Source organism: Manis pentadactyla, chromosome 4, assembly GCF_030020395.1.
Source record: "Manis pentadactyla isolate mManPen7 chromosome 4, mManPen7.hap1, whole genome shotgun sequence".
Classification (NCBI taxonomy): Eukaryota; Metazoa; Chordata; class Mammalia; order Pholidota; family Manidae; genus Manis; species Manis pentadactyla.
This window is the reverse complement of record NC_080022.1, coordinates 71,430,930-71,448,938: the sequence shown is the minus strand read 5'-3', so window position 1 is coordinate 71,448,938 and position 18,009 is coordinate 71,430,930. Positions and strand designations below refer to the sequence as shown.

The 18,009-nt window shown below is 35.6% G+C and overlaps 1 protein-coding gene across 6 annotated transcripts in view; it reads left to right on the top strand.

Annotated features, from left to right (window-relative positions):
- The window catches only part of TTLL7 (tubulin tyrosine ligase like 7), a 150,532-nt gene that overhangs the window by 61,196 nt on the left and 71,327 nt on the right, over nucleotides 1-18,009 (top strand). For all 6 annotated transcript variants that reach the window (XM_057500372.1, XM_057500368.1, XM_057500369.1 and 3 more), the window contains 5 exons: nucleotides 681-839; nucleotides 3,890-4,106; nucleotides 7,640-7,804; nucleotides 12,414-12,572; nucleotides 17,119-17,213. In XM_057500372.1, coding sequence (XP_057356355.1) covers nucleotides 681-839; nucleotides 3,890-4,106; nucleotides 7,640-7,804; nucleotides 12,414-12,572; nucleotides 17,119-17,213 — 795 coding nt within the window. The remainder of the gene's footprint in view (nucleotides 1-680; nucleotides 840-3,889; nucleotides 4,107-7,639; nucleotides 7,805-12,413; nucleotides 12,573-17,118; nucleotides 17,214-18,009) is intronic.

Sequence of the window (18,009 nt, the reverse complement as noted above, 5' to 3'; positions counted from 1 at the left end):
AGATAAAAACAAAAATAAAATCTGGACATACATTGTAGCCATTAAACCATATGTATAGGCACATGTAGTTCATATCAACAAAACCTCTACTTACTCAGAGGCTTCACAAGGTTTTCTCAGAAAAGTAGTTAAACTCCAAACAACACTGGAGTAAAATGTGACCAGAAAGTGCTACCTATGGGTCACCCAGAGAACTCAAAATCATCTTTAAAGATCTGACTGTGAATCATTTACTGTTGCCCGTCCCCATCCCTGAGGAAGAGATGACTTTTTCCATATGTTACCTTGCCTTATATGTCTTTATTGTACTTAGCACATTGTATTTCATTAATAGTCTATATGTAAATTCCTTAGAGCAGAAATCATATTAACTTATCTTAATTATCCCCAGTACCTATCACATAGTATGTACCCAAATAAATGTTTGATCTACTACTATGTAAGTTAATACATAAGACAGAGATTCTTGTCTGTTTTTTTTCATTGATATATCCCCATTATCTAGAACAATGCCTAGCACATAGTAGATGCTTAACAGACATTTGTTGAATTAGTCTATGAATGAACCAATAGATGAAGAAATGGAATATAAATCCTTGTAAATGTCAGTAGCACAGAGAAAGAAAAAAATTTAAAAATTTTGAATACAAATTGCTTTTCACATTACCTCTAATTTGCAGAATGATCAAGTGCCGGCCACTGGATTATACCTTTGTTCCTCGAACGTGGATCTTTCCTGCTGAATATACACAATTCCAGAACTATATGAAAGAATTGAAGAAGAAAAGAAAGCAGAAAACTTTTATAGTAAAACCAGCTAATGGTGCAATGGGTCATGGGTAGGTATTTTTTACCCAGAATATTTAAAAATAAAAAATAAAAAAAGGAAAAGAATATATGTGAGCATTCACTCATGTCTGGGTACTTATATGAAAAAATAAAAAAGTAGGTTCCTTTCTGCTTTTTTGGAACTAAATATTTAATAAGCCCTTTCAACCTGTTTCACAGGGTTCAGTAATTCAATTTAAAAATTAAATCAATAGGTTTTGAGACTTTAATAGGAGAAAACAAAAAAGAGAAAAAAAGATGTTTTCTAATTTTTTCTTAAACATAAAATTTGCATTTATAATAATTTTAGATTAAGGTTGGAGAGTAAAATTCAGTTGATAAAATAGAGCTAAACTGACAGGGAGAAAGAAATGGAAAGGGGATTAACTCTTCACAACTAGAATCTTAAAGCAAATTATGTATCTGCTTTACAGATAAGTTTCTTTTGTTATGTAGCTATGGTAATTAGATTTAAAATGAATAAAACATATTTTAAGCTGAAGTGCCAAAAAGTAGACATGTTATCTTAGAATAGATTATACAACTTAATATTCCTGTTTCCTTTTGCTTTCTTATGTTAGCTTTTTGCAATGTACTTTTTCAAGGAAAGTGTGGCTGAGGCTGCTGTTAATAAAAAACATGAGTCATTTTAATCTTGTGGTTTAAAAAGCTGTGGGGAAAAAAGATGTTTGGAAATGTAGCTGCCAGGTAAATTACAGTCCAACAAATTTCCTTTTAAGTTTTAATCATAATTTAATAATTTAATCAGACATTATTTTTACCCATAGTAATTTAAAAAATAAACTACATGTTGTATTAGTCAGAATTTTATGTTAATTGTTTAAAGTTGGTTCACCATATGTTCATATCAAAGGAAAATTTTTTTGGAGGGTAAATAATTGAGGTTCAGAATTTTCTCAATGTTAAACATTAATGTTAAAATTTATATGCTACTATATTTAATGTTAGAACATTATAAATAAGTAATAATCTTTATTCATTCATCTATTGATGGACACTTAGGTTGCTTCCAAATGTTGGCTGCCACAGATATAAATACAGTGGTGCATATACCTTTTTGCACTTCTATTTTTGTTTTCTTCTGGTAAATACTCAGAAGTGGAAGTACTGGATTGTATGGTATTTCTGTTTTTGATTTTTTGAGGAAGCTCCTCCATGCTGTTTTCTATAGTGTCTGTACCATTGTGAATTCCTACCAACAGTGCATGAGGGTTCCCTTTATCCAAATCCTCACCAGCACTTGTTTCTGATGAGAAATTAGCTGCTCATCTTGTTGAGAAGCTCTTGGGCGTGATAAGTAGCTTCAGTCTTACTACTTTGAACATTGTCTTGGCTTTTGACAGTTCTATTATAGTATGTCTTATTGGGGAATCTCAAGGTCATCCTACTTGGAGTTTATTGGGCTTCTCAGATGTGTAGGTTAATATATTTTTTATCATATTGGGAAGTTTTCAGCTATTAATGCATCAGATAGATATTCTTTCTGCCCCTTTCTCTCACCTTTTGGGACTCCCATTATATATATGTTGGTAATCGTGATGGTCTCCTACAGAGCTCTTAGGTACTGTTCATTTTTCATTTTTTTCTCTCTGTTCCTCAGACTAGTTAATCTCAACTGACCTGTCTTCAAATTCAATGATTCTTTTTCTGCCTTCCAAAATCTGTTTTGTTTCAGCTATGTAGTTTTCAACTACAGAAGGTTCTTCTTCATCCCCCTTTAAAAAAATAATTTCTTATCTCTTGATATTTTCTCTTTGGTGAGATAATGTTCTCATGGCTTTGTCCAGTTATTTTCACATGGTTTCCTTTAGCTTTTTGAACAAATATACAATGGTCGATTTAAAAAATTGGTTGTCCCAATGTCTGGGTTTCCTCAGGGACATTTTCTATTAATTGATAATTTTCCTGTGTGGGGGCCATATTTTTTCCTTGCATGATTCATATATTGCAGATTGGATGTTGTGAATATGGTAATGTAGCAACTCTGGAAATTAGATTCTCACCTCTCTCTAGGGTTTTCTGTTGCTGCTTGTTGTATTTTTTGTTTATTTGTGTAGTGACCTTTCTGTAAAGTCTGTGTTCTTTGCTGTGTGTGGCCACTGCAGTTTCTGTTTTAAGTCACTGGTTAACTAGTAATTGGGCAGAGATTTCCTTAAACACTTGGAACAAAAAAACCCCCCAAAAACCAAAACCAATTCCTAATCCTTGCAGATGGTGTGTGTGTGTGTGTGTGTTGGAGCATGCCTCCAACATTGTAAGTAGGCTGTTTACAGTTGACTTAGGATTCATTTCCTGCTTGTAGAGAGCCTGTGTGGGCACCTAGTCCTGGGTATGCACAAGGCTTTCTAGATTCTCAGTAATATGTCTGAGCTTTTTAAAGCTCTTAATTCCCAAAGATTCTCATTCTTCAGTCTATCTTCCCAATCTTTTCAATCTGTTTTTTTGCCCCACCATTATTTGTTGCTCCAGGCAGCAGGGACTGTTATGTACTTCCAATAATTGCCCTACATTTTAGCTGCCTTAGTACTGGAAGAGTTCCCAGTTAGGCAAGATAAAAGCAAACCCTTTGAGGTCCTCTAGGGAGCTTCCAGACAAGTAAAAAATACATGTATACCACAAAATAAGGTCTGTACTGCTTCCTCTAGAGCCAGTACCTGGAGTGGGAACATGGGTTGTTATTTAAGGCTATTGCTAATCTGGGGGCTAAGGGAATGGACTAGAGTAAGTTAAAATGCTACATAGCCCTTACATAGATTCAGCTATTTTTGTTTGTTCATTGTTTTTTTGTTTTTTTGTTTTGTTTTTTGTGTGTGTGTATGTGTAAATGTTCTCTAGTTGTTACAAGCTTTTGGTTAGTTTCCAGAGTTCCAAAGAAGTTGAATCCATTAATATTTTTAAATATTTTTGGCTATTCATTGCTTTTGTGAAGGTTAAGACTTTGAAATTCCCTACTCCACCATTCTCTTCTTGAATACTTTAACTTTATAAACATCTTGCCTCCATATCACATTATTCTGTTAATTCTTTTCTTTACATTTAGGATTTCTTTGATAAGAAATGGTGACAAACTTCCATCTCAGGATCATTTGATTGTTCAAGAATACATTGAAAAGCCTTTCCTAATGGAAGGTTACAAGTTTGATTTGCGAATTTATATTCTCATAACATCGTGTGATCCACTAAAAATATTTCTCTACCATGATGGACTTGTGCGAATGGGAACAGAGAAGTACATTCCACCTAATGAGTCCAATTTGGTAAGTGCTATCAGACAGAATCTATGATTTTATTCCTTTGTTCAATGTGGACTTTTAAGGCACCTATTGTATATAAAGATTATATGAATCAAAGTCCATTCTTTTAGGTTTTTATAGTCTGGAGAATTGTATACATAAACAAGACTGCTTCTAACTTTTATAGACAGCTTTGTGAAAATTAGAAAAAAAAAGATGTCTGCTCAAGGCAGACTAATTAAAAAGGCACTCCCTCTGGGTGTTGTGAGCACAAGGATGCATTTCAAGGCATCCATGTGTAGATAGTGGCCTTGTATAGCAATGACACATACACATGTATATGCAGTGTCCTTGTATAGAAATGGATTTCAAAGTACAAATGTGTATGAAGTGGCCCTGGACAGAAATGACTTATAGTGATAAAGTGTCATGGTTTTGAGTATAGGGATAGTTGGTATTCAGCTCCTCATGGAGGAGATGGTATTGGAGCAGGATTTATATAAAAGGTACAGTTTAAACACGTAGAGCGTTGGTGAAAGTATATGAAACAGAGAAATTAGAAGTTATCAATAAGTAGAGTTACTTAATTTTTTTGAACAAAACAGAAGATTGTACATTTACACTGACCAAATACAAAGTATAGACATACATTGGCACTTTCAGTGTGCATTTTTAAGTTTATTAAATGGAGCTTTCTGTAGATATTTTTCCAACTATCTAAAATTAAGATTTCCTTATGCAGCCATACATAACTGATGAAACTCATAACTGCAATTTATAGTTTAGGAAGGTTAAACTCTAATTTATCATCATAATTTATCATGAAAGTCATAAACTGTAATTTATAGTTTTGTGAAGGTCAATCCATAATTTATTATTCATACTTCATTCAAAGTTAACCTTAAACCTTATTTTTGTATCTATTAATTATATTAAGAATTACAATTACGTATTGTTTTCCTTTTTGTCATAGGCCTGATTATTCTCCAGTATTATGCACATAATTTATTTCATTAAGAGTGGTTATATTTTAGAAATTAAATAATGAATTATCAAATGTTGCTATGTTCAGTTAACCTGGCAAAGGAGGAATAAGGAAACTCACATTTTCACAGGAAAGGAAGATAAAGAGTCATCTTTTTGAAGGTCATAATCCAGATGTGGATATATCCAATTGCCAATTAATGTTTGGACTCTACTGCATTCTAGGCATTGTGTTGATTTTGGAAAAACAGTGACCAAGATGGATACAGCACTTGACCTTACAAAAGCAATGGTCTAGCGGGGAGGGAGACAATAAAATAAGCAAGTGTTCTACCAGATGGTGATTGTAATGATCTAAGAAATTGAGGTTGCTATGGTAGCGCATAGAAGGGGCATCTAGCCCAGTTGGAGATAGACGTTAGAAATGATCTTTGAAAAGTGAATATGAATAATGGGGGGTTAGCCAGGTGGAGGGTAGGATGGAGTAGGGTGGAACTCCAGGCAGAAAAATGGCCCAGAAGTAAGAGGGAGTGTGGTATGTCTGGAGAAAGCAGACATGTGTAGTATGGCTAATGCACAAACTGAGAAGGTGAAGGAATTCAGAGATAAGTATGGAGAGTCCTCAGCTCTTGTAGTGTTTTGTATCATGTCTTAGATTTTAGAATTTAACCTAAGAAGAAGGCAGCATTGATATATTTTAAAGAAGGGAAAGAAGGAATGAGATTGGTGTTTTAAGAAGGTCACCTGATCTACAGGTGCAGAATGAGGTTGGGGTGCAGATGGGAGAGACTAGAGTAAGAAAGGCAAGGAACTATATTCTAGTCTAACCACATTTGAGGGGAAAGGTAACTTAATTTGAAGTATTAGTAGTAGGGTTAGATAAGAGTAAGAACACAGATTTAAGATATCTTTATGATAACATGGATAACAATTAAAGATTGATAAACTATATGTAAGGAGATCATAAGACAGAATTTCAGACACTGAAATATAATAAACATTCATTTTTGCTACCAATGTGGCAGTCAGTCAATCCTTGAAAAGTTTTATATATCAATTCATTATATTGAGCCTATATGCTGAAAAATAGGGTAGGGAATGGTTACACCCTTTTCATCCCTTGCAGGTTGCTATTTGGTTCATAGCTGCCTTCACTTCTCCTTATGGCAGACATCCAACTGAACTGGCACTGAACCGTTTAGAAGGGGATTTGTATCAAGGTAGACGTGAGACTGTGGAATTCCAAATCTACTTACAAAGATAATGTTTTAAGAAAGATGCAAAGTTCCATTTCTTGTTTGTTTTTTCACTACAATAATAGAGTTTTCATTACAGTTTTATTATTTGTTTTAAGACATTTTTTACCAGTTGAAGAGCTCAATTATTTTCCAGCTTTTATAAAAAATTAAAAATGACAAATATTATGGAAACTCAGAAATGTTATGGTTTGAGTAATTTTACTTTTCTTTAAGACAAGCATAGGTTTATGCTCTTTCTTTTAAATATCACTTAATTTAAAGATTTTTTTTCATAGTTTCATGGGGATAGGAACTGTGTCTGCCTTGTTCATCATTAACCAGGTAGGTTAGTAAACAACGTGTAACTCAAGTGATTAGTTCTGAGTATTTACTTGAAAGATTCTGTAGACCTAAGTCACTGCAGTGAAAATAAAATGTGATATAAATATACTTGGTTATTAACAAACCAAAATATTAATCATGTGCATGAAGCATGTATTTATTGTGATGCAACTTTGTCATCTAAAGTAATCTCTGGGAATAGGATCATGAAGGTATAATTACAGACTTGAATGTTTATACTAGATTGATAAGGAGTCATTAGATGTGTATTAATTGACAGTTACAAAGTTTTAAATTTTGGATTCTTTTTCAAGTTTAGTTGAGAATCACAGTATAAACAAACATGAGAATATAAAGAAACTTAACATAAAAGCCCCAATATAGAGCACTATGAATTTGCTGTCCATCACTTAGACTCCAGTGTTGTGTCGTACTGGCTGTTGACTAGGTGCACTCGGTCTAGTTGATGAGTCCACGGCCACCTGGTCAGTGGTCGAGGGCAGAGGTTGTGCTGGGTAGTCCTGCTTGTTGGTTTATGCTGCTTACTTGAGCTTTCATTTTAAAAACTTTTCTCTGAAAAGACACAGAATGTTCTCTCAGAAAATTCCTTTCCCAAATTTTGTTGAAAACTGTAAGTGACTAACAACATTAAAAACGAATAGACAAAAACAAACATAGAGCCACTTTTCTTGCTTATCAATATATAGTTTCACACTTTTATTTAATAACTCTGTATATTCTTACTATTTTAATACTTCTTATGATATATTTTGAACAACGTAAAGTGATTCTGCAGATGACTACATTTGCAATCCTTTTAAGGGAATGCAGCATTCTGTTTAATTGGAAAATTATTTAAATAATCATGTAACTGTCAGTCTGTGTATTTTAAACTTTAAAAATTGTCTTTCCTGTTCAGATGCTTTCTTTTCTGTGAGACCCCCTGGTTCTAGAATCCTACAGGTGGTAACACTTGGTCCTTCCTTGTTACAGACCCAGTTATACATGCATCTGACCAACTACTCTGTAAACAAGCACAACGAGCGCTTTGAAAGGGATGAAACTGAAAACAAAGGCAGCAAACGTTCCATCAGATGGTTTACAGAATTCCTGCAAGCAAATGAACATGATGTTGCTAAATTTTGGAGTGATATTTCAGTAAGATTATATACCATTCCACAATTATAACTCTTTCCTTAGATTATTTTCAGGATCATCGACATTTTGAATAGAGAACTGATTACATTAGATTGGGGAACTAGTGTGTTTTCATGCAGGTGGTCAAATTTGTGATGGCCCTTAATAAACAAGTGATATTATTACTGCTAGGGATGGGAGAGTGGAAATTCTAGGTGGAAACAAAAGCCTAAGTAAAGGCATGGGGTATAAGAATAGTGATTCATCAGTTTGGCACACGGTATTGGTTTGTGGGGTTTGTGGGGATGAACCACTGAAAATACATGTGGAGGCCAAATTTTCGGTCTGAAAATCAAGGCCTAACTTGGTAGGCAGTAAAGTTTCATTCCTTCCAGTTTTTCAGGGAGAAGAATAATATGGCCAAAGTCTATGAGTTTAAAAGACAGATCTGGAAATGGGTGTAGGATGGGTTAGAATGAAACCAAGAGTAGGTAGAGGAGGGCACTTGGGAGTAGTGTAAATGAAAAGAATGGCCTGAATTGAACCACAGTAAAAGGGGTGACAATGAGGTAAGCATTGGGGTTAACTGAATGTCCAGAATGGGGGAGAAGGAGTATTCAGAGAGTCCTCTGCAGTTTTAAGGAGGAATTATAGGGAAAATGGGTGTGGCATTATCTGAAATAGTGGAGGAAGGAATTTGTTTTGAGAAGGTGCAGAGCTTAATTTTTCAGATGAATGAAAGAGTTCTGTTCATTCATTCATTCAGTAACCAATTATTGAACCCATAATATAAGCCCGTCTCTGGCTGATAATTTGGAGATTTGTAAGATATAGCTCTAGTCCTCAAAAACCTTAGAGTTTGGTAGGAAAAATCTACACGTAAATTGTCAGTGAAATGCAATGTAGTGAAAAGCAACAGAAGCATGCATTGGCTCTGGGGGGATGTAGGGGAACTTACATACAGTATAGGATGGGGTGGGTGGGGATAGGAGGATGTCTTCGTGGAGGCACTGGCACTTGAACTAAATGTTAGATGTTGAACTTGAAATGGTGTTTCTGGTAGAAAGATGAAGCAGGAAGTTAAAAGTGTATGTTTGGGGTACAGTTGACCATGACAGTGGATGGGATTCCAAATTGTAAGGGTAAAGTGAGAAAAGGAAATAGATATGAGAACATAAGTTTGGTGAAACAGATCCTTTATTAATCCCAGCAGAAGTATTAAGATGGTATTCAAAGTTAGAAGAGTGTGTCTGTTGAAAGTACTTAATATGATTAGGGCTGTACAATTTGATCTTTCTTTTGGGGACAAATATGTTATTTAAATAAATCTATCATGGAAGATGGGCATGAAAATTCAGAGTTAACTGAACTTGGTTCTCTTGAGAAAATCAGAGGAAAAATCAGCATCATAATATTTACCCTTGTGTAGATTGTTTTGTCGGATGGTTTTTGTTTACACCTTATTTTCTATATCACAAAATGTAAATCCAAAGCCTTTAGCTGTCAAACAAGTAAGAAGGAGAGGAGAGAAGCAGTCTGGGTAGAAGTAAATAGGGTGTGCTGGGAACTGTGGTAATCTTAAGAGCAAAAGAGGTCCCAAGGGAGTAGATACCACTCAGCACCAGCCTGTTGGTGCCACATGATATTTTGGATCCAATGTGGTTCATTCTTGTGATTTGTTAATGGAAGCCATAAATTTGATTTGTAAATGTTGGCAACACATACAAAATTTTTAAAAATATAGGGACTCCACCACAAATGTTTGTCATCAGGATTTGGTTAGATGCCTACCAACTTGTTAACTTTCTGTTGAATCTTCCTAAGAGGCTAAATACATTAAAACAAGGAATTTGATTACAATAATGCCATGCTTATTTATTTACACATTTATTTATTTCATCAAGGCCAATTTTGTGGAAACTCAAAAAAGTATTCTAATAATGCTATTTTACTATCATAGTGGGCCAGAGCATCAAAGTGGTAAAATTTGTTATTCCTGGACAGTAGCTCTTTGATGAAAAATCATACATCTTTGTACATCTACTTGGATGATTGAAGGAATGGGTCAATTGATGAATAGCTCACTCAACTGAGAAAGCTTTATATACTCTGTGATATTCTTTTTTTTTTTTTTCAACAAATTTTTCACTTCCACATGGATTTTGTTCTTTGGGGAAGTCTTTGTGAAAAGGAGGATCCTGTTGGGCTGTCTTATTGAGAAATGTATAGAGAGTCAGAAAAATGAGCATCACTAGCTTTACATACATTGGTTTTATGTGGTACTTTCCTCACATAATTGAATTAGGAGAAGGTGTACAAGTCAGTGTAATACTAATAAAATGGCATGGAAATTAACTTTTTGTTAAAGCCTAAAGTATAATTTTCAGGTATGACCTGAACACAACCAGTGAAAACCTATTAAGCTGACACATTCCTGATCTCTTCTGTAAATGGGTAAATTCTGTGTCATTCTTGCCTGCATTAGTTAGACTGTTTATTAGTAATAATACTTAGTAATAATTAAGCAGTTAATACTTAATAAATTATTAACTTTCCCAAGTACATTTCTTATAATTATTTCTTGTCAAACTGACTGCACTTATGTAGTTACTTAAAAACTGGCCTTTATTAAGAATTGTATATACTTAATAAAGATGTCTGTTTAAGGTGAATCAGTGAGATAAAAAGAGAATGAAAGGAGGTGGAGAAGGCAATGATGAAGTAAATTTTTATCTTAATGCCATAGTTTACAAATTTTATGAATTTAACTTAGGACTTTTTTTTTCAAAGACCTCTTTTTTGAGGTAAGTTGTCTAAAAAGTAATTGTCTCTATATGAAAACCAACATTCAACATCCTCTCTGAAGCTGAGATGTATGCTTTAGTGCTGGTCAAAAACAAATAAATCAATAGAAAACCAGGCCATTGAGGTTAAAATGGTGACTGCTTTTTATATGGGTACAAATCTACAAATCATTCCAAAGCAATGATGCTATATTAGAAATTCTCAAAAGCATTAGTGGAATTTGATTTATATGTTTCAAATTCCACACTGATTTTCACATATACCTGCAGTCTTGTCTTTACATTCCTGAAAGTATGTTGTTTTTTATGTAGGAAAAAACACAGATCTGTAATTCAGGATTTATTAATTAATATTCACTTATCCTCCCTGTCTTCACACGCTTATTACTCTTCAGGCACTTTCTCTTTCCAGTGGTTTCAGTAATGACTGTATGAAATGGCTCTTTGTCTATTATCATTATATACTTGGTATTACTATTACTTTGTTATTTTTAATAACATTTTCTTGGAACAGCCTCTCATGGCATCTCTGATACTTAGCCCCATATATGATCTGGGTTGGGATTCTGGGTGACAGGTTAATTTCTGCCTCCCATTTTTTCTCCCATGTAATAAATATTGCTCCCATCAGGTAGTGGAGGGTTTGTATCTGACCTGGCGTATGAGGTGGAGCTCGAGGATTAACTCTAACAACAGTAGTAGTTAAGTTGCGAACACTTACTGGACATTTACCCTCTTCTCAGCACTATGCTCAGAGTTTTACCGGGAGTCTCCTTTGTTCTTACATCCTTTTGCAGCAGGTATTATTACTGTGTTCAGTTTACATTTGGGAGAAATTAGACTCACAGAGCTTTATGCAACATGACTGAGGTTGTAAATCTAGCAAACAGCAAAGCCAGGAATAATTCCAGAAAGTCTGACTTGTTAACTGCTGGGCTATATTGTCTATACCTGTAGAGAGGGAGTCAAAAAGCCAGTGATACAGCTTTTCCACATTCCAAAAGCTTGTTCTCAAACTTCAGTGACCCAACTTCGTGTTTTATTAACGTTAGTAACTCTCCTTAATGAAAATGTTGATAGGTATGGCAGTATTCTTAGCTCAGATAGACCTTGTGAACTACAAGATCATCGCCGTACAGCCCAGCTCTCTTAGCGTCTGTCCTTCCAGGCCTCCCAGCTTTTGTCTAAGTGGAGGTTCTACAGTGCTGTTTGTGAAATATAGTTTACGCCTTGGAATTTTTCCTCCTTGCCACTCCTAAACCTTTCTGAATGGTTTCTGAGAAGGCTAGCATAAGGTCCTACCCTTACTTAACAAACAGAAGCCACATTTTTCAACTTCTCTTTTACTCATCTGTTCACAAATGTTTTGAGCATCTGCTCAATGCCAGGCACTATCGTAGGCAGTGAGAATGGGGTTGTGCATAAGACAGACAAAGACCCTGCTTTAACGAAAAAGATCAAGATCAGCTGGTTCTCTGCTGTGTGTAGTGAGGCAGTGTAAGGTACCACTATGGCTGCTTTCGGCTCTGGTATTGGGGAAGGCCTCTCTCTGTCTCAAGGAGCCAGTCACGGGAATATCGGGGGAAGAGTCCTCCCAGAAGAGGAACACGAAGGAGCCCAAAAAAGGCAAGCATGGCTGTAGCCTGGCAGGCAGGGGAGGGGTTGGATGCAGTGAAGTCAGGGCCGCAGCAGGGGCTACGTGCCACAGAGCTTTGTGAACTCCTCCAGGATGCTAGTTTGTAAGTCTAGGCCTTAGTTCCATACACGTAAATGCGATACAAATTAATTAGACATTTTTACCTTTTTAAAAACCACTGTTCTTATAGGAATTGGTTGTAAAGACTCTGATTGTAGCAGAACCTCATGTCCTACATGCATATCGAATGTGCAGACCTGGTCAATCTCCGGGAAGTGAAAGTGTTTGCTTCGAAGTCCTGGGATTTGATATTTTGTTGGACAGAAAACTGAAGCCATGGCTCTTGGAGGTAAGGCTTTTTTTTAAAGAATGAGAAGTTACCACTGTTCTTGTGTATGAAGACAGATGTTTTTTCAAATGTACTTGGCACAGTTTTTTCATTAACTGAGCAGAAAGAGGTCTGAATGGAGTATGGGGGAGGAAGAAAACTAAAATTTGGGAAATAGAACAGTTCCAAGAATGGAACAATAAGTGTTTGATACTACTTTCCTCAGATTAATATTGAGTACATTTCTAGGCTAGGAATTTTGTGTATATGTGTGGATCTGCTTTTACTTATTTGTTATCTTTCTCCACTATTTTCTCAACCTTAAGGCTTCTACCACTTCTGGATGTTGTCTTCCCTCTGAGTGGGTATCTAGGCTTCAGGACCACAGCCTCCCTTGTCTTCAGTGTGTCTCTCCTTCAAACTCTCCAAGAGGAGAGAGGCTCCAATTGGTTCAGCAATCAGTATTCAATACCTAACAGCCCTGGTAGCATGAATTCTTCCTTAAGGCCATTTTATATGCCTGGGGTTCTCCTCATGTCCAGCTGTCAGCTGTGTGCCTTTGGGTTTGCTTATTTTTCTTTTATTATAAAATGTCACTAAACATTGGAAAATATGGACCTGTACCTTTCCTTCCAGTCATACTTCTATTAAATCCATAAGAAACCTTAGAAATCAGATGGCCCAGAACTACCCATTCAGCGTTTTTCTCTTTAAGCTCCCAGATCTGGGGTTACAGGGCACATGGGCACAAAAATACTGTGTTTAGGAGACTTTTTCAGGAAAATAGCACTAACGCTAAGCACTTGGTAAATTAGTTACATTTTAAGGAACATGTTTCCACACAAGATATAATCAACAACTACCTTTCATTTTGAGTTGATTATCTTTTTTTGTTAATGATTTAGAAGTTGGAAGTTAAATCTGTAATATCACAGTTCACAAAGGCAAACTGAATGATTGATAGGTGACATCAAAACATTCAAAATATATTTTTAGGAGGGAACACTTTTCTAGTTTGAGGGCCAATGGCTTTGCATATGTGTATTTAATCTACTATGAGTAAATAATGTGTATTATATTTCCAGTCAAGTACAGTTCTGTCAGGTGTTCAAATTTTGCCCCTGCCTAGGTCTTAGAAGTAAGGGGTAAATGTAGGGAATTTTGCTTATTGTTTTCTTCCTCTATCCCTTGGCTATGAAAGCACTTGACTGCACTATGGGCCCTTGACCTTCCTGTGGCCTGACAGTTTCTTCTTTAGATTTCTTACTTTGCCTACAGTCATCCTTTCCTGTTTGTAGCTGCATTTTTTTTTTTTCTGCCCCTGGTGGTTGTATTTTATCCTTGTGGGGAAGAAGTAAAGGCACATGTATGAGGTGGAACTGAAGGAATAGTGGGTAATAATGACTTTAAGATATTTAACTTACCTGTTTTTAAAAGCTTTTACCTAGTGGGCCTTTGCATTAGCTTGGTAAATCAGAATTAACTGAATGGCTGAATTCTATGTATTTTTCAAAAGGCTCATAATACCATTGTTTGCTTTAATATATTTTCATACTTTATTCTCTACTCAGTCATTTCCAGATCAATAAGAACCATTAAAAAGCTCCATAATAAGCAACAGCTGTGTATAGCAAACATTTACTATATTAAAACAGTTAAAAACTTCTTTACTACCAGTTTGCAAGTGTAGTCGTTCTAATTTACATTGTTAAAATTTTGGCGCCACCAAGCGGAATAAAGTAGAGGGTGCTTCCGAGAATGTGGTAACTTTTAGTTGACTGGAGTAATTGCAGGTAATGATTCCTAGTGGCAAAATGGCAAGCATTTTCAAGCATAGAAAAAATTTTTAGGGAAAAGCATGGAAATTCGGTGGAATATGAATATACTGATAATATTTTCAAGTATCCTTGAATTAATTTTAAGAAGTCATTGTGTCAAGTAGTGGAGATACAATAATAAGAAGGATTATTTGGTCTTTGTGGGACTTCAGATACATGCTTTATGGTAGGTAGTTCTAAGTATTAGGTAGGAAACAGGGACCCAGCTCAGACAATAGATTGATTAATTTCTCTGTGTAAATGTATGTATTTGAGAGTTTAAGAAATATTGGCAGAAGAGGAAGCACCTAAGCAGAATTTTAAAGCTGTAGAAGGTGGAGTTAGGGGCTAGGGACTTAGGAGAAATGGGGGTGAGGTGGGGGAAATTACCAGGCAGAGGGAACAGCTCCAATATAGGAGCACAGAGTCTATTATGGATACTTGGATATGTGCATGAAATGATTGTACTTGTTTTAATAATAAAACTATGATTTGGGTGGTGAATAAATAGTATTCATTAACTTAATTTGCTTCCTAAAACTTTAATTTTTTCATATATTAATAAGCTGCTGAACTTTAAGACTCTAACATCTGTGGCATTTTGCCAGTTGTAGAATTGGGGTAGGAAATGAGAGCCCAGGAAGCCATTAATATTACAGAGTAGAATTTTGATTCTGTGGTACCCTAATTTTCAGTTTCTTTTGTCAGCCTTTTGTGGTTCTTTTATTTATTTTTTCTTTACCTTTCTCATACAACTTAAAAAATTCAAAAATAAACTTTTATTTTTAGTTTATCTTGTGTGGGTGCATTTCTTCTATATGATAGAGGGAAGGGTCTGAAATAGGTACAAGAGAGGGGTCTGAGATTGTGTTGTGCCAAGATCTCTCTACAGTTCTGGAGGGTGAATATGCTTGGTAGAATTCTAGACTGCCATTTTGGAATGGAATATCTAAGGAATTCCAAAGATAAAGACAGGTAACACTTCAGTGAATCACGTAACCATCAGTTCCTAAATGTCTGGTTTATTTTTGATTCCTCTTACAATACTATCATTAATTGTATTACTAATTCCAGAGATTTTAATCAGCATGGAATGGTTGAGATTTTCCATGTAAAATATATTACTGTACCCTTTCTCTGTACTTGTAAGAGGAAATACTTAGAGCTTTGAAATAACAGATTAATAAGCTCCCTTTCTCAAATTTACATGGAATAAATGATGTTCCTACAATTACCAAGCTATTCCCTTCCCTTTGACACCATATCACATGGGCAGGAATATGTCTGTCATCTTCTAAATCAGAAATCAGCAAAGGCATAATACAGTATGGCATATCTCTCTAAAAAATACAGTTTGGCATATCTCTTTGAATAGAGTACCGTGTTCCATCAAAATGATGGCATGAAAGATTTGTGGTGCATTGTTAAGAGTAAAATAGTATGGTTTGTATAGATACATTTGGAAAGGGAAAATGAATATTATAAGTAGGTATGCATAGCAAATATTTGAAATACCGTTTATTAAATGGTTAATAATATACGAGGTAGTGGGATTATAAGTGATTTTTCTGTTGTTGGTTTAGCTTCTATTTACTAATTTTTCTGCAGTGATCCCGTGCCACATTTAATAATTAGTAGAGGCCTTTGTATTCCTGGATGACTTCTTAGTGTGGTATTTCCTTCAGCTGCCATTGTAAAATGTATGCCATCTGTCACCTTGTCCCCAGTGGTGGTGGATTTGTGTAAGATGTCCCTCTTCTATGGCCAGTAGCACCCATAATTTTTGAGACAGCCTGTGGAGTTAATTGGTGGTCATGCAGCTAGGCTGTAGTTTGGAACTCAACAGTGTTCTGACCTGTTGAGTTACTGGAATATTTCTTAAATACCTGCCCTCCCAGCTACATTCTCATAACAATAACAATAAAACCCAACAGCAGCAAAGACAAAGACTGCCATACCTGAAGTGGTAGTATGCTGTGTCATGGGTTTCCGGGTGGATACAGCGACTGCTACTTCATCTTAATGAAATCCTGGAAATGATGTCAGAAACTAGAAACACCACCAGTGGCTCACTTATTCCTGTGAGTCCTTCTACAGTTAGCAAAGCTCTTGAAAGTCATCCTGCAGCTCTCATTAATGGTATCTTCTGACTATTACAGTCAGTGCCTTTGGCAATGAAAATCGATGAGTACTTGTTTGATCCAGGTAGGAAGAAACAATGTTTATCTTTTAGGTAGCAATAGACAGATTCATCCAGAAGATAAAGCCAGAAGTAGTGAGAAGAGGTCACTGATAATATCTATATGCTAAATACATGCATGCATGTAATTATTACTATATTAGTAATACGAATATTATTTTTTCTTACCTTATTTTTGTTGTTGTTACTGGCCTTCCAACCTTTATGTCAGGATGATTCTCTTTTAACTTTCCTAAACTTAGAACCTAGAGTGCATGGGGTAATGAGTTGGAGCTAGTGCAAGAGGGAGAGGGCAAATATGCTGGCTGCAGATCCTGAGTGAACCCAGCGGAGGAAGAGGGCCAGGACAGCAGCCAGTTCTTTGCAACATCTTGACTTACGGTGATGGGGAAAGGAAGGGAGGTGTGGCAGTGGTAACTGGGCCATCTGTCATGTAGAGCTTTGTGCTTTACTGTAGAGTCTGTCTATTGATTGAGGATCCCACATTAGATTAATTATGTATGACCTGCCAGTATTTAGCTACTCTCACTGTTTTCTTTGTAAATTTCAGATCAATCGAGCTCCAAGTTTTGGTACTGATCAGAAAATAGATTATGATGTGAAAAGGGGAGTGCTGCTAAATGCACTGAAGCTACTAAACATCAGGTAACCTTTTCCTTCAACCTTGTGGAATTTTTTCACCATATTTGGCATAGAACAATCATTTATACAGGGGATTGGCTTGTAATATTTTGCATTTAAAATTTTGATACCATTCTTTAAACCCAGTTAGTTTTTTTTTTCTTTTAAAATATCTTTTCCCCACCTCCTGCACACTGCTTTTCCCTCTCTTCATGTAATACTTGGAGTCTACAGTAAGTATGGTTAAATATAATATTGGTATAATTATTTAATACAGAATATGAGGTTGAATTGGAGAATATTTGAGGAAACCCTCTGGATTATTTTCCTTATCTTCAAGAAGAAACTAAAGCTGAGAGGTCATTCGGGAAGTAAAAAAAATACTCAAATGTGGATTTCTACCTTTCTATTGAGAAGTTTTCGAATATATCATTCTGTTTGCTGCCTGAGAAACATTTTCTTTATCCATTCATCCACTGAGGAATATTTAGGTTGCTTCCATGTCTTGGCTATTGTGAATAATGTGCAGTGGACATGGGAGTGCAGATACCCTTTGAATCCTGATTTCTACTCCTTTGGATATATGCCCAGGGATTGCTGGCTCAGAGGAATATTATTAGGCTTGTTCATGATCATGGATGTCAGATACTATTATGTGGGAAAGCTTTTGGCTCATTATGAAAAAAATTTGTTAGATGTTTAACTGAACTGCTCAATGAAGTAGTAAGTTGTCTGCCATTGTAAGTATTCAAACAGTGTTTAGGGTGTTGGATTAAAGGATTTCTGAGGCCATTTAAACTCAGGGATTTTATATCAATTG